This window comes from Pipistrellus hanaki (assembly GCF_964339955.1).
Source record: "Pipistrellus hanaki genome assembly, chromosome: 6".
Lineage (NCBI taxonomy): Eukaryota > Metazoa > Chordata > Mammalia > Chiroptera > Vespertilionidae > Pipistrellus > Pipistrellus hanaki.
In genome coordinates this window covers 18078678-18101565 of record NC_140508.1, presented here as the reverse complement: position 1 = coordinate 18101565, position 22888 = coordinate 18078678, and the positions used below count along the sequence as shown (strand labels likewise).

Here is a 22888-nt window from a genome sequence, read left to right as displayed (position 1 = left end):
GAGGGGTGGTTCTAGGAGGAGAGGTGGACGCTGGGAGCAAAAACAATGGAGGTTGCTAGGAGGAGGCTGCCTCTCCTTTGAATTTCTGTTCATTGAAACTACATAGATACCACCCCATCACACCACTCTCCTCCCAGTAGCTGTTTTATCACTCCTTCCTCTGCTTCCAGAGAAGAAACCGTGGTTCTGTGATGGAGTGAGTCCAGTGTGAAGGAAGTGGTTTTCTGGGCTCTAGAGTTGGATGGGTTTACAGATGTCAAGTATGCTAACCTATAGAACTGCTCCAGCATCGGGAGAATGGCTGATGGCATGGGCTCAAACGCTGCTTTCAACTGCAAACCAAACCAAACCTGGAGGGCTCAGCCATGGAAAGTCAGGGATGTGGGGGGTGTTCAGATAGAACCCAGCAACCTAATCTATAATAATAAAAGGGTAATATGCTAATTAGACCGGGCGACCTTCTGGACAGAGCCTGGGCTGTGAGGGAAGCCCGGGTCCCGGGTGCCAGAGGGAAGCTGGTGCCGGCAGCTGGGGGAGGGAAGGCCTGCTCTTGCACGAATTTCATGCATTGAGCCTTTAGTACATTATAACAACTTACTGCATTACTAGCAACTAATTGAAATTTATCTGTTATTACCTCTGTACTTTCCATGAAAATGAAAAGTAGAATAAAAGTAAAGTTAAAATAATTGCCTTGATGGCATGAAGTCGATCAGTTATTTTCATCTTTAGCTAAATACAGTGTACTGTCTTATTAAAAAGCATGTTTGTAGGAAAAGTATAACATTAAAATTCCAGTGCATGAATCACTGCACAAAGCCCTTTTAATGTTATAACTAATATATTCTTCCCTTCTTATTTGGCAGAGCAAAATGGGACAGGTCAGGTTTGGGTTATAGAAATCTTATTGACTTATAAAAATAAAAAATAAAATTCTCTGGTCTATTCCTGAACATAATATGTTTGTTTTTATTTAAATCATTTTTTTATTTTTCAATTATAGTTGACATACAATATTATATTAGTTTCAGATGTACACTCCACTGATTAAACATTTATATAACTTATCAAGTAATCATCCTCATAAATCTAATACCCATCTGACACCATACTTAGTTATTAAAATATTATTGACTATATTTTCTATGCTATAATTTATATCCCCATGACTATACTGTAACAACCAATTTGTACTTCTTAATCCCTTCACCTTTTCACCCATTTTCTGCATCCCCTTTCCATCTGGCAACCATCAAAACATGCTCTGTATCTATCAGTCTGTTTCTGTTCTGCTTATTTCTTTATTTATTTTTTAGATTTATTGTTGAGAGATGTGTATTTATTGCCATTTTAATGTTCATATTTTTTAGTTTTTACAAATATTTTTGAAAGAAGACCCTTTAACATTTCATGTGATACTTTTTTGATAGCAATGAATTCCCTAAGCTTTTTTTTTTTTTTTTTTTTTTTTTTTTTTTTGTCTAGGAAGCTCTTTATATGCCCTTTGATTATGATAGCTTTGCTGAGTAATCTTGGTTGTAGGTTCTTGCTTTCTATCACTTTGAATATTTCCTGCCAAACCCTTCTAGCCTGTGAAGTTTCTGTTGAGAAATCATCTAACATTCATATGGGTGCTCCCTTGTAGGCAACTAATTGCTTTTCTCTTGCTGCTTTTAAGATTTCTCTCTTTGTCTTTAACTCTTTACATTTTAATTATGATGCGGCTCAGTGTGGGCCTCCTTGGATTCATTTTGTTTGGGATGTTGTGCTTCCTGGACTTATATGTCTGTTTTGTTTACTAAGTTAGGGAAGTTTTCTGTCATTATATTTTCAAATAGGTTTTCAATTTCTTGCTTTCTCCCTTCTTATAGCACCCTAACTTGCATGAATGATGGTACACTTAAAGTTGTCCCAGAGGATCCTTAATATCTTCATTTTTAAAAAATTCTTTTTATTTTTTCTGTTCTGATTGTTTTGTTTTGTTTTGGTTTGGTTTAGTTTTTTGTTTGTTTGTTTGTTTGTTTGTTTTGCTTCCTTATATTTCAAGTCACTGATTTGATTCTTGGCTTCCTCTACTGTACTGTTTATTCTCTGTAAATTATTTTTTATTTCAGTTAGTGTATCCTTCATTTCTGACTGGTTCCTTTTGAAGTTTATGTGTAATTTTTTTTAATGTTATTGAAGTTCTCATTAAGCTCATTGAGCAGTCTTATAATCAGTGTTTTTAAACCTACATCTTATAGATTGCTTGCCTCTGTTTTGTTTAGTTCTTTTTCTGGAATTCTCTTATTTTATTTGGGACGTGTTTCTTTGTCTCATCATTTTGGCAGCCTTCCTGTGTTTGTTTCTATGTATTAGGTAGAGGTGCTACATCTTCTGGGCTTGCTAGAGTAGGCGTCTTATAGGGTCCAGTGGCACAGCCTCTCTATTCCCCTGAGCCACTGTGGAGGATCAGCTCTGCACCAGCCCTCTACACAGAGCAGGGTTAACCTCAGCAGGGCTCCGATGCCCATTGTTCACCCCTTCAGTGTGTGGCTTGTGGAGGTGGTTGGCTGATGCTTTGACATGGTCTGAAGTTGTTCACCAGGTTTTCTGGCTCTGGGCCTCCCTGGAGGTGCAGACCAAGATCAGCCACCACCTATCTTCTGCTCGGGGCCACTTGGCATGAGCTACCAGGCAATTTGCAGCTGGCTGTCACTTGTGCTGGGTTTGGAGGTGACCAGGAGAGGCCAAGTGCAAGCCAAAGCCAGCTGCTGGTAGTGCCAGGCCTGGAGTCACTTAGTGAGAGGTATGGGGTAGGCTGAGGCCAAATGCTGCTTGTTTGAGAGATTTTAGGAAAGGGTGGGCATGAGCCAAGACAGGCATTTATATGGAAAAGATACTGTCAGCAGCTTGGGTGGGCCCATAAGTTGGGTGGGGGAGGGTCTCAGAGAATTACCAGTTTGGAGCAAACAGTGATAGCCAAGTTTATGGAGACTAAGCCATGTTGCCCCCTTGTCAGTGCTGTGTGGAAATATCTCATCGAAGGAACAGTAACCTCTGCCAGCACTTCTGTCTGGGAGAAGGCTGCCCACCCCCAGCTCTCACCCTGATGCCAGACACTACTGTTCCTCCTGTATGTCCCTGGTGCCTTTTGAGCTGCTGCCCCAGTGCTGGAGCTCAGAAAGAGTGAGTCAGAGCAAGTCCATGTGCAGGCTCTCAAGAGAAACTGTCTGGGACTCCAGCAACCCTCCTATTTTAACTGCATCCCATGTGGTTTTTACATCCAGAAGTTATGAGAACTTCTCTTCCCAGCTCTTGAGCCCTGAGCTTGGGGGCCTGTTGTGGGGCTGGACTCCTTGGTGAGGGAGACAACCACAGCCAACATATCCTTCCCAATTTTTATCCATGACCTGTTCTATGTCTCTGCCCCTCTTACCAATCTCGATGTGGCTTCTTCTTTAAATCCCTAGTTGTAGCACTTGCATTCAGGCAAATTTCAGGTGGTTTTGAATGATGCTTGTTTTATTGTTTAGTTGTAATTTTGATATGGTTGTGGGAAGATATAAGTTCCTCATTTATCTATGCTACCATATTGACCGGACCATGATATGTTTTTTAAGAGAGTATTTATTTCACAATTTGTGAATATTCTATAATATCTATTTAAAATTCTTTCATTATCTAGTTATTTGGTAAAGTTATACAGATAGAATTCCAGTGATATCCAAATATGAATTATTACATATGTAATGTATAATATATATATATATATATATATATATATATATATATATATATTAGAATATATTACATATTCATCTGCTAATATAGTATAGTGGTACCAGCACCAGTTCTGAAGTCAGACTTGGCAGGTCTGAGACCTGCTGAACCATCTACTTGCTGTGTGACCTGAAACTGGTTACTTAATCTTTCAATGCTTTCTTGAGAATATAAGAAAATTTACCTCATAGGCCTGTTCTGAGGATGAATGAGGGTGTATATTAATAATTCTGTGTCTCTTTTGAAATGAAAAAAGGTCTTTTATCTAGCCTTAAAAATGTAATAACTGTGAAGAAAAATTCATATTTATATCAGTGTGCATAAAGCTTGAATAACCTTTTTATTTATTTTTTAGAGAAAGAGAGGAGGAGGGGAGAGAGAAAGACAAACACAGAGACAGCAATTTGTTGTTCCACTTATTAACACATTCATTTCTTCTTGTCTGTGTCCTGACCGTGGGCCAAACCCACAACCTTGGTATGTCGGGACAGAAGCTCTAACTAACTGAGCTACCCAGTCAGGGCTATCCTTAAACTGTTGGGATGTGATTCAGACAACTAGGCAACTAGATCTAGACAGCCTTCCATTTTCTTCTTTTCAAGTCATGATGTATTGAGCATGATGATGAAATGGCAGCAAAGCCTGGTATTCTACAGGTCCCTGGTCAGCAAACTGCAGCTCGTGAGCCGCATGCGGTTTTTGGCCCCTTGAGTGTGGCTCTTCCACAAAATACCACGGCCTGGGGGAATCTATTTTGAAGAAGTGGCATTAGAAGTTTAAGTTTAAAAATTTGGCTCTCAAAAGAAATTTCAATAGTCATACTGTTGATATTTGGCTCTGTTGACTAATGATTTTGCCCACCACTGCTCCAGGTGGTTAAAATTAAAGCAGTCATTTCAAAATAATAAAATTCCTTTTTAGCATCTACTGAAAATAATTTGTTTAAAAGGTTGTTCTATTACTCTTAGGGCAAATCTGTGACTAAAAATATTAACACTATATTTTATTTTTTTAAACTTAATAAGGAGATCACTTTAGCATTTTATTTCTGTAAAGCCATGCTAACTTTAAATATTAGTGAGCTTTGAGCTCCTGAAACTGTTACTTACCTCCTGAGAACCAGGGTAATAAAACTGACATCCTCTCCCCTCCACGACCCCCCCAATTAAGACAAATTGTCTCCTAAATCTGGGGTGCATTATGGTAGTGGAAGTGTTAAAGTGTGATTGCCCTATTCTGGTGGTCACAACCAGAATTGCTAGTGTATTCATTTATACCTTCAAAGAGTATGTATCAAAAAGCAAAAAGGTCACCTTTACCTTTATGCCAACATTTTAAATAGCAAGCCTTCGTGCTTCTTTCTAATAGAGTGATCCAAATCATTGCCTTCCCTCTCTTCTCCCCCAGCTGGGCTGTTGGCATGGAAGCCCCTCTTTTCTCTTGGAGGCATCCTTGCATATTTCTTCTCTGAGGCCGCTGCAGGTTAGCAGGGAGAGAGCGACCCAGAGTTCTTTCTTGCAACTTCAATCTGAGGAGCTTTCACACAGTCGTCTTTTTATTGGTGCCTCCCTGCCCTCTGCTTCCTGTTTCAGATCTGTAATCTTAGTGATGCATAATTTATTCCCTAAAAGGAGGAACAAAGATTGGCCTTTCACAAAACTGCCACAGTTATATTCCATTATCCTTTATTGAAAATTCACCAAGAGTGTTCTAATCATCAGTTATCATTTGCTGTTTCAAAGTAGGGCAGCCCACCATTTTTATCTCTGTCACCTATCAGATCAAATGCAAAACTGGTTTCTTAGCCACTAAATATACTGAGCAGCAAAGAAGACAGTGACCAGATTTTTTAGCATAAAACTCACATTCAGGGGAAATTCTCAGCTTTCCCACTCTATTTCTTCCATATATGCAGAAAACTTAAATATATATATATATATATATATATATATATATATATATATAGTGTAGTATATATCCTACACACATATAATGTAGTATATATATATAGTGTAGTATATATCCTACACATATATAATGTAGTATATATACTAATTATGTGAGTCCCTACAAATATCCACTGGTGAGGATTTATATATATATATATATATATATATATATATATATATATATAGTAGTATATATCCTATACATATATAATGTAGTATATATACTAATTATGTGAGTACCTACAAATATATATATATATTGAAATATATATATATAGTGTAGTATATATCCTACACATATATAATGTAGTATATATACTAATTATGTGAGTACCTACAAATATCCACTGGTGAGGATTTTTTTAAAAAAGGTTTTTTAAAAAAATGCTACGTCTACCCCATCCATACTAGTAAAATTACTTCAATAAATAGAAGTAATCATATTTCTATGCCTAGGTTTATTTGTTCCAAAATGCAACTATGTTATTCAGACTGATGAATCTCAGAGGGAAGGCAGGGGTTGGAGAGATGAACAGGGGAACTTATATGCATACTAGAGGCCCAGTGCATAAATTCATGCAAGGGTGGGGTCCCTTGGCCTGGCTGGTGATTGGGGCCAATCAGGGCTGTCTCACCCAGTCCCAATCAGGGATCTTGGAACCAGCCAGCCAGGAGGAGGGACCATAGGAGGTTGGCCAACCAGGGGGAGGGACTGCAGGAGGTTGGCCAGCCATGGGAGGTTGGCTGTGGGAGCACACTGACCACCCAGAGGCAGCTCCTGCATTAAGTATTTGTGCCCTGGCGGTCAATGTGCATCATAGCTACTGGCTGGTCGTCCAATTGTCCAGTAGTCTGGTAGTAATGGTCACTTATGCTTTTATATATATAGACTAGAGTCCCAGAGCAAGAAATTCGTGCACGGCTGTGAGGTTCCTCAGCCTGGCCTGCACCCTCTCACAATCCGGGATCACTAAGGGGATGTCCAACCGTGGATTTAGGCCCATCCCAGCCCTTTCAGGATTGGGCCTAAACTGGCAGTTGGACATCACTCTCGTAATCCAGGACTGCTGGCTCCTAACCTCTCACCTGTGTGCCTGCCTGATCACCGCTAACCACTCTGCCTACCTGCCTCATCACTCCTAACTCCTCTGCCTGCATGCCTAATCACTCTTAACTGCCTCTGTCTGCCTGCCTGATTGCCCCTAACCACTGGGCATCCCTGCCTGATCACTCCTAATCACTCGCCTGCCTGCCTCAACATCCCTAACCGCCTCTGCCTTAGCCCCTGTCACCGCAGCTTTACCCAGAATGACGTCCGGAAGGTCGTTTGGCTATCCGGTCTTATTAGCATATTACACTTTTATTATTCTAGATATGCATTGCCTTCGGACATAGACAATAGTGTGGTGAAGGCCTGGGAAGGCAGGGTGGAGGGCTGGGGGGAGAGGGGCGAAGGGCACATGTGTAATAGGTTCAACAATAAAGATAATTAAAAAAAAATAACAATATTATTGTTAACAGCTTTAAATATTGTTATTGGTGGTGATAATAATACTAGTAATAATAATTATAATGGATTGTGTATAAAAGTGCTATGCTCTGTGCCTGGAACGTAGGAGTTATGAGATAAATAGGAATCTAAAAATTCTTTACAAAATAAAAGTGATGTAGAAAGAACTCACAAGTACACAAAGATAATGGAAAAAATAATCCCCTTTAAAAGGCAAGAGATCAATGGCAAAGAGTAATGGGCTGATTTTGTTACATAGGGTCTTGTCATCCTTGTGGAGGGATATGACATGTTTTTATTTAGTAACAAATTACAATGAGATTCTACTATATTTTATAGGGAATACCAGGTGTATCGGTTAATAATATGGATGTTTTTCAATAGATGAAGTTATACATATGTTTATATATACGGGATTTGATATGTATGCTTTTTTGTTGTATTGACAGCAAGCTTCAAAACTTTATATGTCAAATTTTCTGAAGGGGTTAACATCATAGATATTTTTATGCTTAAAAATGTCGAATTTTGTGCTAAAAAAGAACATTTATGGGAAGTTTTAATTCATTATTTTGAAGAAAAGTGCTGCTGAAAGTTATCATATACTTCAGGAAGCTTATGGTGAACATGCTCCATCTCAAGATACTTGTGAACACTTTAAAGTGATGGTTTCTATGTGAAAGACAAAGAACATCCAGGTCAACCAAAAAAGTTTGAAGACCAACAATTACAAGCATTATTGGATGATGACATGTGTCAAACTCAAAAACAACTTGCAGAAAGATTAAACGTTGCTCAGCCAACAATTTCTGATGGAAAAGATTATATGCTTATTTATATTTCTAAGCATTTACAAGCAGTGGGAAAGATTTTAAAGGAAGAAAAATGGATGCCACATCTACTGAACAAAAGACAAATGGAAAACCAAAAAGTCATCAGTAAAATGTTTCTTCATTGGCACGAAAAAAAAGTCTTTTTTTGCATTGAATTGTGGCTGTAATGAAAGGTAGATTTATTTTGAGAATACCAAACACCCAGAATCATGGGTTGATCCAGGTCAACAGTCAACATTGATTATAAGGCCAAATCACTTCGGAAAGAAGACAATGTTCTGCATTTGGTGGAATCAAGAAAGTGTGGTATATTATGAGCTTCTAAAACCAGGTGAAACTGTTAATACTGATCACTACCAACAACAAATAATCAATTTGAAACACGCTTTGATTGTGAAACAACCAGAATGTGCCAGAAGACAGGACAAGGTAATTTTGCTTCACGATAATGCACCATCACACACTTCAAAGCCAGTTAAAGACACAATAAAAGATCTTGCCTGGGAAGTATTAACCCACCCGCCATTTTCACCAGACCTTGCTCCTTCAGATTGCCACTTGTTCCAATTGATGGCACATGTACTTTCTGTGCAGCACTTCAAAACATACAAAGAAGTGGAAAATTAGGTCTCTGAATGGTTTGCCTCAAAACAAGAAAAGTTTTATTGGGACGTTATCCTCAAATTACCTGAATGATGGGGGAAATGTGTAGCTAGTGATGGACATCACTTTGAATAAAGCACTTTTGATGTTTCTCTAGAAATTATCGTGTTTTCTTTGATTATAAAATCCACATTAGTAACTGGTACACCTGGTAAGAGAAATATAAGTAAGCGTTTAAACACGTTTAAATGAAAAACACTTTTTAATTGGATCATACAGTCATCTATGCTAATAAAAGCCTAGGTGTCCCTCGTGCCCTCATGCCATCACAAATGGCTGCCCCCATGTCATCACAAGATGACCGACCACCCACCCCCACGTTGTCACAAGATGGCTGCCCCATATAATCACAAGATGGCTTCCACAATTGGGGTAATCAAGCTGGCAGGGGAAGGCAGTTGGTGGCAAACAGCCCTGCAGGGGAGGGCAGTTGGAGGCAATTGGGCCAGCAGGGAAGCAGTTAGGTGTCAATCAGTCTGTCAGGGGAGCATTTAGGGAGTGAGCAGGCTGGCAGGCAGAAGCAGTTAGGGGCAATCAGGCAGGCATGCAGGCAAGCAGTTAGGAGCCTGCAGTTCCAGATTGTGAGAGGGAGTTCCGACTGCCAGTTTAGGCCCAATCCCTGTGTGATCAGCCCTAAACTGGCAGTCAGACATCCCCCAAGGGGTCACAGATTGGAGAGGGTGCAAGCTGGGCTGAGGTATTCCCCTTCAGTGCACGAATTTTGTGCACCAGGCCTCAAGTTTATTTAATATATGCCCAATATGACTAATGGTTTGGACTGTTGTCCAAACCTTCCCTTTCTTACTTCAGGCAGAGTGTACTTGCAGCCTTCTTGACCATGGGCACGGCCATGTGACTCACTTTGATAAACAGACCGTTAGAGGATGTAATGTAAGAGGAGGCTTGAAAAGTGCTTGAGCAGTTGCCCTTGCCCTCTGGTACTCCTGCATTTCTCCATAAACAGAATGTGCCTCAGGTATCTGACTGTCCATTGAAGGTGAAAGACATGTTGCACACCTGACCCCAGCCACAAATTTGAGTCAGATCAGCTGACATCAGCCACCCCACTGATGTGTGAGCCAACCTACAACAGCTTGTTGTCATTTGACATTGAGTTCTGGGGATAGTTTGTTACGCAGCATTATTGTGACAATAGCTGACCGTGATGATAATCAAAGTTTCATATTTGGAGTGGGGATTGTTTGAAATTAAACTTAACGTGAGACAAAAATATTTAGAAGTTAGGCTATAAATATACATCTAACTTAAACCTTAGAGGTTTTGTAAAATGTATTACCTTTTGAATTGAAAAGTATTATCATCCTCTCCAGCTGCTTACAATCTGTGGGCAGACAGTACAGCTTTCTAAACCCCAGCAACAATGAATCTGCCTGGGCTTCCATGAGTCTATAATGAAGAAGCTCAACTCACGGTATAGTTACTACAAGGTAACATGAAGGAGATTGGGAAAATATTAAACTCCGAGTTATTGAGGGCCTAACCACTTAACCTCGTTTCACTGAATATGAACCTTGTTTTGGCGTGCATGTTTTAAAAGGGAATGAGACCTCAAACATTTGACAGCTCGAGGTTCAAGTTTTGGCTTTCCTGGCAGGCTGGCTCTTCATTGTGCCAGACACCGGATTCAGGTTTCACAGCAGGCGGGAGCCTCCGTAATTTCAGCAAAAACACTGGCACTTTCAGCCAAGGAGAATGCAGCTCACCGGTGACTGTTGCGTTAGAAGAGGGACTAGCCACAAAATTGGAGCTTCCTAGTGAAGGCAAGAAGGAAGGACCCTGCCTCTGGCTTCAGTGCCCTCTTGCTGTTCCCAATTTGAACAACAGGGAGTCTGGGAGAACTTTCTCAACACTGTTATCCTCAGAGAAGTCATCTGAAAGTTATTCTAATTCCTTTTTTTCTAAGCAAATTAGACGAGCCATTACACCTTTATTTCCATTTTGGATTGAAATAGATTTTTTTTTTGCATAATTTAGTCAACCTAATTGAATAAATACACTTGCCATTTATTTTGCTTCGTAAAATTCTTTTTCATATCATTTTGTAAAGGGGGGAAGGTTTGATTCAATGAATCTATCATTTGGGGTAAATTGTCACCGCTTGCCTGAAAACCGAGTCTATAGCAGTTTCTTTCTTTGTGAAAAGGTAAAAAATGCCAATTCAGTGTCAAAAATAGCATGGAAGTAGCATAAATACATTTCACTCATTTAGTAGTATCTTTGATCTTACAACTGATGACATGAGTAGGACATCTCAATCTTGCATCACAATGTTCTTACACAAGGGAAATCTTCCAAAGTTATGATTTTCTTTTCACTTACCAAAACAATACCCTTTGGTCACTTTTGCTGGGTCTTGGCACAGTAAATTAAAAAATCAGAATTTGAATCTTTATAAAAATCATCTATTGAAAAGCAGAATATTTTAGTCTTTAGTTCTCAAAAAAAAAAGAGAGAGAGAGAAAAATATCTCTTCAAAATCAAGTTTCAACATTTAAATATTAAAATATTCATACCATCATGTACATGATATTTTTTTTTTTAACCATTGTCCTTTTTATCTTAGGAAGAACTTGTATATATTGAAAACTTTAGTAATTTCCCCCTTAGTAAGTGACAAAGAGGGAACAAAACAAGATAAAAGGTTGTTATTCTAGACAGTTTCATTTAGCATAATTTCAACTTTCAAATCGCAGGAACATAAATGAATGTCCTACTTCTGAGTTAAAAGTACTTGACTACTTTGTGGGATGTTTTGTGCCATTTTTTACTAAATTATCTTGGTCGCCGTTGCTAGGTAACACCGCTGGCTTCCAGCAGCTGAAAACAGCGAGGGTTGCAGGGAGCAATTCCGCATTATTAGCATTTGACTAATAAGGTTGTGTGTTTTTAACTGTATATCTTAGCGCGCACCCCCCCCCCCTTTGTAGGGAATGTCATTGTCTATGGAGATACAATCGACACTTACACCACAATAGAGATGCTCTTACATCTCGGCGTGAGGGGCGCCAACATCCACCTGGTGCAGCCCCCGCCCACTTCCAGCATCACCTGCATCAACAACTATTCGGTGGAAAAGGCGGTGGAAAGCGCACTGCTAGCAGCTGGGGTTACCATTTATGAGGATGCGCTCCTGGCTCAGTGGAACGATGGCGAACAAGACCCAGACTCCATTCTCAGCGCCAGCTTCACCACGCTCACCAAGCCTTTCAAACTTCAGTGCTCCGTGAGTAGGTCCAGGGAACCTCCCTCGCTGCCTCCGGACTTGAGGTCTGAAAGAGGGTGGATGGTGAATTTGCAGTCGCGATTTGGGGGTTTGCTTTCTAATTTGTTTAATTTATCTATTGCTGAGTAACAAACGTAGTGGTCCTGGGGGCTCAGCTGGGCAGTTCTCGCTGGAGGTCTCTCCTGTGGTTGAAGTCAGACCATGGGTGAGGCTGGAATCATCTAGGAGGTATGTTCACCCGTGTTTGGCTGTTGATGCTAGATGAATTTAAGTTGCAGTTTTGACCAGAGCACTGACCAATGGCGACGTCATGTGACTGGGCTTCCTCTTACTATGGTGACTTGGTTCTAAGCAATGAGAGGGGGGATGGTAGGGTCGGGGAGTGTAATGGCTCAACTTGCAACCTGTATCCTCAGAGTTGCCAGTTCAGGAGATTACAGAAGCCAGCAGGGAGGAGAGGGCAGGGGACAGTTAGGGGAGACCAGGTTTGCAGGGGAGGGCATTTGGGCCTAAACAGGCAGTCAGACATCGCTCGAGGGGTCCCAGATTGGAGAGGGTGCAGGCTGTGGGATACACATCCCCACCCCCCACCACGAGTTTCATGCACCAGGCCTCTAGTTAGGCAAGAAAGAAAAAACTGTTTCCAAATTGAAAAGGAAGAAGCAAAATATCACTGTTTGCAGATGACATGATATTATGTATAGAAAACCCTCTAGACTCTATCTAAAAAACTGTTAGAACTAATAAACAAATTAAAGTTGCAGGTCACAAAATAAATACATAAAAATCTGTTTCATTTATTTACACTAATAACAAACTATCACAAAGAGAAATTAGAACAACCCCATTTACAATTGTATTACAAAGAGTAAAATAACTGTGAATAAATTTAATCAAGGAGGTGAAAGACCTGTATATTGAAAACTATAAGACAATTTTTAAAAAAATGGAATAAGACACAAATAAATGGAAAGATAGATCATGCTCATGGATTGAATGATTTAATATTGTTAAAATGTCCATGCTACCCAAAGCACTATACAATCTCTGTCAAAATTCTAATGGTATTGTCCTAACTGGTTTGGCTCAGTGGATAGAGCGTCAGCCTGTGGACTGAAGGGTCCCAGGTTTGATTCCAGTCAAGGGCATGTGCCTTGATTATGGGAGCATCCCGGGGGGGAGGGGGCGTGCAGGAGGTGATGTTTCTAACTCTTTATCTCTCTCCCTTCCTCTCTGTAAAAAAATCAATAAAATATATTTTAAAAAATTCCAATGGTATTTTTTCACAGAAATAGAACAAACAATACTAAAATTCATATAGAACCATAAAAGATGCTGAACAGCCAAAGCACTCTTGGGAAGGAAGAAGAAAGCTGGAAGCATCCCACTCTCTGATTTAAAACTATATTACAAAGCTATAGTAATTAAAACAGTATGGCATTTGCATAAACACAGACACATAGATCAGAATAGAGAGCCCAGAAATAAGCCTATACATGAATAATTAATTAATTTATGACAAGCCAAATATATATAATGGGGAAAGTACAGTGTCTTCAATAAATGGCACTGGGAAAATTGAATGGCCATGTGCAGAAGAATGGACCACTGTCTTACATCACACACAAAAATTAACTCAAAATGGATTAAAAACTTGAACATAAGACCTGAAATCATAAAACTACTAAAAGAAAACAAAGGTGATAATTTCCTTAACTTAGGTCTTTGTAAAAAATGTTATTTATTGATTTCAGAGAGGAAAAGAGAAGGAGAGATAGAAACATCAATGATGAGAGAGAATCATTAATTGGCTACCTCCTGCATGCCCACATTGGGAATTGAGCCCACAACCCAGGCATATGCTCTGACTGGAAATCGAACCGTGAATTATCAGTTCATAGGTCAACACTTAACCACTGAGCCATGCTGACCAGACCCTAACTTAGGTCTTGGCAATCATTTTTTTTTAATCTGACACCAAGAGCAAAAGCAAAAATAGGCAAGTGGGATTATATCAAACTGAAAAGGTTCTGCATAGCAAAGGAAACTATTTAAAAAAGTGAAATAGCAACCCAGTTAATGGAAGAAAATGACTGCAAATCTTGTGTCTGATGAGCTAATATCCAAAGTAGATAATGAACTCACATAACTCAATAGCAAAAAATCTCCAAGCAATTTAATTTTAAAATAGACAGAATATCTGAATAGGCATTTTTCCAAAGAAGGCATATAGGTGGCCAACAGGCACATGAAGAGATGCTCAATATCACTAATTATCAGGGAAATGCAAATCAAAATCACGATGGGATATCACTTCACACTTACTAGAATGATGATTATAAAAAAGAAAAAAAAAGAAAAAGTTTTGGTGGGGATGTGGAGAAAGGAACTTTTGTGCACTATTGATGGGAATGTAAATTGGAGCACCCACCATGGGAAACTATATGGAGGCTCCTCTAAAAATTGAAACTAGAACTATCCTATGACCCAGCAATTTCAGTTCTGGGTATTTGTCTAAAGAAAATAAAAACACTAACTTGAAAGGATAAATGCATCCCCACATTTATTGTAGCATTATTTGCGGTATCCAAAATATAGAAACAACCTAAGTGGATGAATGATAAAGAAATCATGATACACACACAAAATGGAATATTATTCAGCCTTAAAAAGAATGAAATCTTGCCATTTAGGACAACATGAAAGAAACTTGAGAACATTATGCTAAGGGAAGTGAGTCAGAGATAGACAAATACAAATACAAATAATGATTTCTCTTATATGTAGAATCTTAAAATATATAGCAATCTTATAGATACAGAGAACAGATTGGTGGTTACAAGAGGCAAGGAGTGGAGGTGGGAGAAATGAGTGAACTGTTTGTTTTTTAGTTTAAATTGAGGTACATTTTGTTAAAAAGAAGTGTTTGTCAGAATGCATGTTGAATGAGGCTTATCTGATTGGTGACTCTCGATTTGCTAACCGGGGAGTTTTGCTCTTCCTAATCTGAATTATAAATATAAGTAGAGGTAAATACTTATTTGGAACAACATCAGTGTGGCCAGATGTTTTTACTTCATATCTTATCCAATATGCAATATTCCATTGGCATTGCAGGAGCACGTGAATTGTATTTGAGAGAGCTATAACTTCTTTTCTTCTTCTTCTTCTTCTTCTTCTTCTTCTTCTTCTTCTTCTTCTTCTTCTTCTTCTTTTTTAATATACTTTATTGATATTTTACAGAGAGGAGGAAGGGAGAGAGAGATAGAGAGCTAGAAACGTCGATGAGAGAGAAACATCCACCGGCTGCCTCTTGCACACCCCCTACCGGGGATGTGCCCGCAACCAATGTACATGCCCTTGACCGGAATCGAACCTGGGACCTTTCAGTCTGCAGACCGACGCTCTACCACTGAGCCAAACCAGTTTTGGCGAGAGCTGTAACTTCTGGCACATGTTCCCATGAACAGTGTTAGATTTGCTTTTCCATCAAGTCCACACACTCCTATGAGACCACAAAAGTAGCCAAATTGTGAATGCCTACACCAAAACAATATAAAGTAATACCATTACAATACTGGTAATTTTTAAAAACTCAGGAAAACAAGAATTAGTAGATTAAATGTGCTATTGAACAAAAAGTATGTTTAATTAGGAAAAGAACTGTTTAGGTAGAACTTCTCTGAAGATAGGGAAGGGACTTTGAACACTTTTGAAGGCTCAAGAGGTTGATGCTGCTGTTTTATATATATATATATATATATATATATATATATATATATATATATAATTGTAATTCAAATCAAATGGCTTTCTATATTTTTGTTCTGAAGGTAATACAATTTATTTAGATAATAAAAAAGGTTATTTGGGACATCTACAAAGATATAAAAATTAATATAATTCTAAAGAACAGTGGGTTGGAAAAAAAATAAATAGGGAAATTAGAAAATTCTTTGAGATGAATTAAAACAAAAACTAAGCATACCAAAACTCATGAGTATAGCAAAAGTAGTGTAACAGAGTGAAAAGCCTGCCCTTTCTGATTTTATCTTAATTCTAGCTGTTTTCCCCATGACCTTCAGGCAAGTAGCTCTTCTTACAAATAGGTTATTCACTAGAGAAATTCTGTTTAAGGCTTACATTTTTACAAGAAGGGAAAGTTGATTTTAACATCTAAAAATCAATCAATGCAATAAACCATCCTATATAATAAAAGGCTAATATGCAAATCGACTGAATGGCAGAATGACTGGTCACTATGATGTACACTGATCACCAGGGGGCAGATGCTCAATGCAGGAGCTTCCCCCCGATGGTCAGTGTGCTCCCATAGGGGGAGCACTGCTCAGCCAGAAGCCAGGCTCATGGCTGGCAAGTGCAGCGGTGGTGGCAAGAGCCTCTCCTGCCTCCATGGCAATTGAACACCCCTCCAAGCGCTCCCAGACTGCGAGAGGCCACAGGCCAGGCTGAGGGACCACCCCCCAAGTGCACAAATTTGTGCACTGGGCCTCTAGTATTACTATAATAAAAGAGAAAAGCATGTGCATGTGGTCATCTAAGTGGATACAGATATGGTGTTTGACAAAATCCAGTACCTTTTGTGATAAAAACATTCACCATACTCTAAGTATATGGGAGGTATCTCAACCCAATAAGAAGCTAATACAAAAAAAACCCACAGCCAGTGTCATACTTAATAATGGTAGACTGAATACTCTCTCCTTCATATAAGAAATAAAATCAGGATACCCTTGTACTGTAGGTCCTAGGCAGCATGATTAAGGATTCAAAAGAAATAAAAGTCGTGTGAATTATAAGGAGAGAAATAAGACTGATTATTAATAATAGGAAATAAGCAAAGGGGGAAGCCAGACATTATAGGTGTGTCGTTTGGGCAGCTTCATCAGGAAGCTGCCACTTTGCACTCCCTGGGGAACCACCATCCCATTCCCTGCAAAACACTGGGAAAAGGGATCCAACAAAGGGAAAATAGACACATGCCCAGTAAAGTTGGAGTAACATAGGGACAATACTTGCCTATCAGTCTTACCTGGGAACAAATATCATTGGCCATAATGGATGTGACTACTAAAAACCCATGAAAAATTGAGAATACAGAATCTCCTAAAGGAGTTCTCTCTCGTGTGCTCTTGACTCTTGACTCCCGGGACTCTGTTTTTCCTGCTTCCTTGCATTCACCTGTGCTTCCTCCATAGCCATGTGGCCCTGCAGACCCCAGGCACAATGGACTGGTGGACTGCAACAGGGAACACAAACTATGCCAGCCTGACGCTGGGCTGGACTCTGCTCCAACATGGAAAGGAAACTTTAGACACTGACTATGATTTTAGCTCCACTGAAGCCCCAGCTACACTTCTATATTTTTATATGGATGGGAAATCTATTTTTGTATAGATGGGAAAAGAGTATAGGAGAGAGAAAAGAGGAGTGAGGAGACAGATTCAGAATCAGAGACAGACTCAGAGAAAAATATCTTCTGTTGGTCACTGTGTAAGAGTTATAAAACAGGAGGAATTTTAGAGATTGAAAAGAAATAAGCTGCCTGAGATGGGATAGGGTTAAAGAGCTGAGTGAACAGACACAGAGAAAAGGAGAAAGATCCTTTTGGCTCCCTGAGTGAGACTAAAAGGCTTTACTGATATGATGGAGCTGAGTCTGGCACTGTCCAATAGAGCTTTCTTTGATGATGGAAATGGTCAATATTTGTATTGTCCAATATAGCAGCAACTATACAGCTGTAGCTTTTTAGCTATATAATAAACCCTATATAATAAACCCTAATATGCAAATCAATCCAACAGTGGAACAACTGGCAAATGACCGGTTGCTATGACACACACTGACCACCAGGGTACAGTTGCTCAATGCAGGAGGCCAGCCAAGGTGGGTGCCAGCTGGGAGGCCCCCCAATCGCCCTGCCTGCCAGTCGCCCCACAGATTGGCCCTGATCTCTGGCCAGGCCTAGGGACCCTACCCTAGTCTCTTAGATTTAAAAATTAAAACCTGGCAAGGCTACTCTAACATTGAAAAAACAGGATGATGCAGCGATGACATGCATGGACTCTAGTTTGCATATTTTGTGGTCAGCCTTGATTCTGACATAACTGTGTGACAAAACCAATTATTAACTTCTCTCTGCTTCAGTTTTTCCACCCATAAGATGGGAAAAAATGGTACTACTGCCTCAGAAGGGTCATGATATGTACTACTTCTTATAATCAGGGCAAAAAAATGTAGCTTCCCATTCAACAGCAAGATGCCTTTCACCTTTATGAAAAGTATGGTCACTGGTGCATGCAGCAGCCCATATTGCAACAAGGATGTACAACTGCTGGTTTAGGCCCGATCCCCATCCCCCGAGGCAGTCAGACATCCCCTGAGGTTGCAGGCCGGGCTGAGGGGGACCCCCTTCTCCCCTCCCATGCATGAATTTTGTGCACTGGGCCTCTAGTTTGAAATAAGCTACTATTGTTACCCAATGAGGTTCTGGGCCCAGAGTGGGTCTACCTCAGTGTAGTGTGTGAGTTCTTGACTTCATGTAGGAAATAATTCACAGTATGAATCCAGGTGATTTTGAGAGTACATTTATTAAAGCTGGGAACAGTGAAACATAGAAAGGATTTAGGGTAAAAGAAACAACTAGAGATAGTTTAGGTGATGCTCTTCTTTGGCTCTCTAGGAATTTATAGGAAAGAAGTGAGCCAAGGTGGGGCTGCCATTAGGTCACTGGGAAGTAAAGATTACAATGACAGGAATGAGCCAATGAGGGGCTGCTTTTAGCTCACTGGAAAGTTAGAGGAAAAGGAGGCCTTGGAGACAGGATCAAGGGTAAGCCCAGCATGAGTTGCCATTGACCACTGCTCCCCTGGTTGCAAGTCTCATGGGTACCCTGGGAGTTAGGGGGAAATAAAATTTTCATGCCTGAGAAGGGGCATGAGTGTGCTCTAGAGCAAACCCATACTGAGTTTTTTGTTTTGTTTTGTTTTGTTTTTTTAAAAAATATATTTTTATTGATTTTTTTAACAGAGAGGAAGAGAGAGGGATAGAGGGTTAGAAACATCGATGAGAGAGAATCATCGATCAGCTGCCTCTTGCACACCCCCTACTGGGGATGTGCTCGCAACCAAGGTACATGCCCTTGACCGAAATCGAACCCGGGACCTTTCAGTCCACAGGCTGACGCTGTATCCACTGAGCCAAACTGGTTTCGGCCATACTGAGTTTTTGTCTTGAGGGTTTTTATGTTTCTTTTGCAAGGGAAAATCTTAGGGGAGGATTTCCGTAGAATATTCATCAGCTTTCCAGGTGAGGTTTTAATGTGCTGATGCATCAAAATGAGTGTTGAGAAGAGTTTGGGATTATTATTTGGTCTGCTCTACTATTTTACTCTTATCTTGGGTCTGTGTGGTTCCAATCAGGATTTTGTCATTTGTTCCCCTGATTTCCTTCGTCCTTGGTTTAGGGAAGATAAGGTCTATTAATTCACTAGCTAGTGGTAAGTTGTTCAACTTATTCAATTTTTGTTCTTATTTAATTATCTTGTCTCAGTTTCCCTATTTCACTTGCCTGGGAATTTCCCTAGCTTCTAACTATCCTGCCTCAGTACAACTGTGGGTCTGGATTTTAAAGTTTGTTTATTTTTAATTAATTTAGATTTAAATTTACATAGCTATGCATGACTAATCTCTACCACAGGATTATTCATCATTTATGTACCATTCATGGGTGTAGGGAAGGGATGTGAGAGAGGGTTACTTTTGGTACAAAACAGCTTATTTTTATACAGAATGAGGCAAATGAGGTGGGTAAAGCAAGCTTGTGAAGAAAGCAGGGAGGCAGCCATCAATATGATGAGGATCCATATCATGTTTTTATTTTTAGCATGCTTTAAATAAGGTGGCAAATTATATTTAGGTAACAATAAAATGATTAAACTTACCTCAACTGCTTCAACAATAATGGAGGGCTTTAAAACAAATAACTTTCACTGCTTTAATGAGATTCAACATCAACTTAGAAGAAGATGTTCAGATGAGCATGAGAAAGCATTGAAATTTGTGCAGAAAGTGGAGGGGTATACCGATCACTTCTAAGGAGTATGCAGAGGGCTTTGTGGCTTTTGGTAGGTACTCCATAAATATTTATTCAGTGACTGTGTGCCATATCAGGGTAGAAACAAGGGAGGAGCACAGATGTGGTAGATGCTGAGGCTGATGGAGCGCTCATCTTTTCTGGGGCATCTTGTAGGTCAGGCTTTAAGGGTTTAAAAGGCCAGGAATGATGGGGCAATTTGACAACTCAAGATTAGATGAGGTGACCATAAGAAGGAATCTAGAGAGACCTAAATGTCAGACACATGAATAAGAAGAGAAAGATGGAGGCTGAGATAGTTATTTTATTTTTATTGTTTTATTGTGTGAGGACTTTTTAAAAAAAACTTCTTTATTGATTATGGTATCACATAATTGTCCTCATCCCCCTAGTCCCATCCCAAACCCCTCCCCAGATGCCCACCCCCTGTTGTCCATGACCACTGGTTAGGTTTATATGCATGCACACAAGTCCTTTGGTTGATCTCTCCTCCTTACCCCCACCCTTCCTTACCTTCCCTCTGAGATTTGACAGTTTGATCACTGCTTCTCTGTCTCCAAATCTGTTTCTGTTCAATTTATGTTGTTCATTATTTCCCCTAGATGCATTAGTTCATGTGATACAAAGGATTCTTATAAACCAAAACTGAGCCAAGCCATAATGGTTATGCTGAGAGGCAAATGAATCAGATAGTTATTTTAACTATAGAAGAATGAGACCTAGCTGGTTTGGCTCAGTGGATAGAGTGTCAGCCCTTGGATTGTGGGTTTGATTCTAATCAAGGGCATGTATCTGGATTGCAAACTCAGTTCCCAGCCCCATAAGGGAGGCAACCAATCAATGTGTCTCTCTCACATGGATGTCTTTCTCTCTCTGTCCCTTCCCCTCCTTCCACTCTCTCTAAAAGTCAATGGAAAAATATCCTCAGGTGAGGATTAACAATAAGTAAGTAAATAAATAACATTAGTAAAATATAGAAGAATATGGGGAAAGTGGTGTCCCCTGAATTGTAAACCTCTTTGTTGGGAAAAAATATTGAGTCTTACGATAGCTATTTCATCATTTGGCATCCTCTCCACAGAATATCTAGATTGAGTGATAAAAAAATAAAATAGTAACACTGGTTGATCATAATTTGTTCTTCATAGCAAACAGGAGTCTCTCTCTCTCTCTCTCTCTCTCTCTCTCTCTCTCTCTCTCTCTCTCTCTCTCACACACACACACACACACACACACAACACACACACACGATTATGACAAACTTTAGTAGACCTAGATTTTTTGTGTGTTCCTCAAATAATAAAATGCCCTGTTGATTGTTCAAACTCTTGGGAAGGTAAAGAGTGGTAACTAAGTAACAATGTAATTGTTCACTTGGTAGGTCTTCTTTAGCTTCTGTGAGAAGAATGTGGATTATGAAACATTTAAAGCATTAAATGATGCATGTCTTGTCTATGATGGCCGACTTGTGATTGATACGAACTTCCACACCAACGACATAGCCATCAGAGCTGCTGGCTCCCTCACCAAATTCTCTAATAGATATTACTCAAGTCAGTGGTCTCACAGCAACTTCAGTTCCAAAGAAGTTGGCTTCCAACTGGCAGCAGCTATGCTCTGTCTCTTTGATCCAACCCTTGAGCCTGTGATCGAGCCACCGGCTGATCTTGACCGACTCATTCCCATGTACAAGGGAGCCAAGATCCAAGGTGTGTGGTAAGCCACCTTCTTCCCCCTGATGAAGCCACCAGTTGGGTCTGGGTTGTGCTCAGGGCAGTCCTCCATCTTTTTCTTAGGCTTAGTGGGGAGAGTTTTCTGCACAGAAACAGAGGAGGGCTCTCCCTCTCATTTTTTAAGCATTTATTATGGGCATAGCATTATTATCATTATGGCCCTTGGCAATTTTAGCATTTATTATAGACTATATAATAACTGTGTTTAAACAGACTGGTGCATGATCAGTGACTTGCCCAGAAGTTACTCACAACTGGTCATAATGGCACAATGCTTTGACATCTTCCCAAACTTTCATTCTCACTATAAGTACAGAGATAAAGAGACCCTTCCAAGCATCCCAGGCCTTAGCTGCTATCTGGATGGATAAGCCAAACCATTTGCAGCTGTAAACAGTCACATTCATCTATTAAGCCTTGTTGACCTCTAAGAAGATCATATGAGTAATACAGGATTTCTTTACAATATGTTTGAGAATTGAGAAATACCTTTGGAAATAGTATCTTTGAATGTTATAAATCTTCTACTAGAAAAAAGTGCATATACTTACAAACTTTTGTTTACTTCCAAAAGGTTAAAGGACTAATACCCAAAACCATCCATAGACCCCCTAGACCCTAAGCCAGTAAATAGACATTAGACTAAAGAGACAAAAGCCCTATATTCCAGAGCTTATCTTTTTCTATCTATCTAAATGGCCTCAGAGAAGGCCTGCTCTGATTCTCATTCTCGATGAGAACGTGGGAAAGATGAAGAGAAGGGATGGGTATCAGAGACCAGAATTAGGTCAGGCTCATACTTCTGGGACAAACTAGAAATATTAATAGTTTGATAATAATGGTTTTCTAAAACATTGAACAAGAATTTATTTTCCTTATAAAACTTTTAGAATTTTTTTTTTTTTTTTTTTTTTAATATTGGAGGCATGCTGGGGAAAACCATTGCAACATTTAGACTCTAAAGGTCTTGGTTTGGCTTTGGCAGGTAGAGTAACAGGAATCATGAGAAATCAAAGGATACACAGGATCAGCTTAGCACATCATCTTGGAGCACTGTTGCTATATTACAGGGTATAATG

At 39.6% G+C, this 22888-nt stretch overlaps 1 protein-coding gene across 1 annotated transcript in view; it reads left to right on the top strand.

The window, feature by feature from the left end:
- Positions 1–22888, top strand: part of CFAP61 (cilia and flagella associated protein 61) — a 226504-nt gene that overhangs the window by 151987 nt on the left and 51629 nt on the right. Inside the window, exons 22-23 of the mRNA XM_084888800.1 lie at positions 11666–11961; positions 21458–21785. Coding sequence (XP_084744926.1) covers positions 11666–11961; positions 21458–21785 — 624 coding nt within the window. The remainder of the gene's footprint in view (positions 1–11665; positions 11962–21457; positions 21786–22888) is intronic.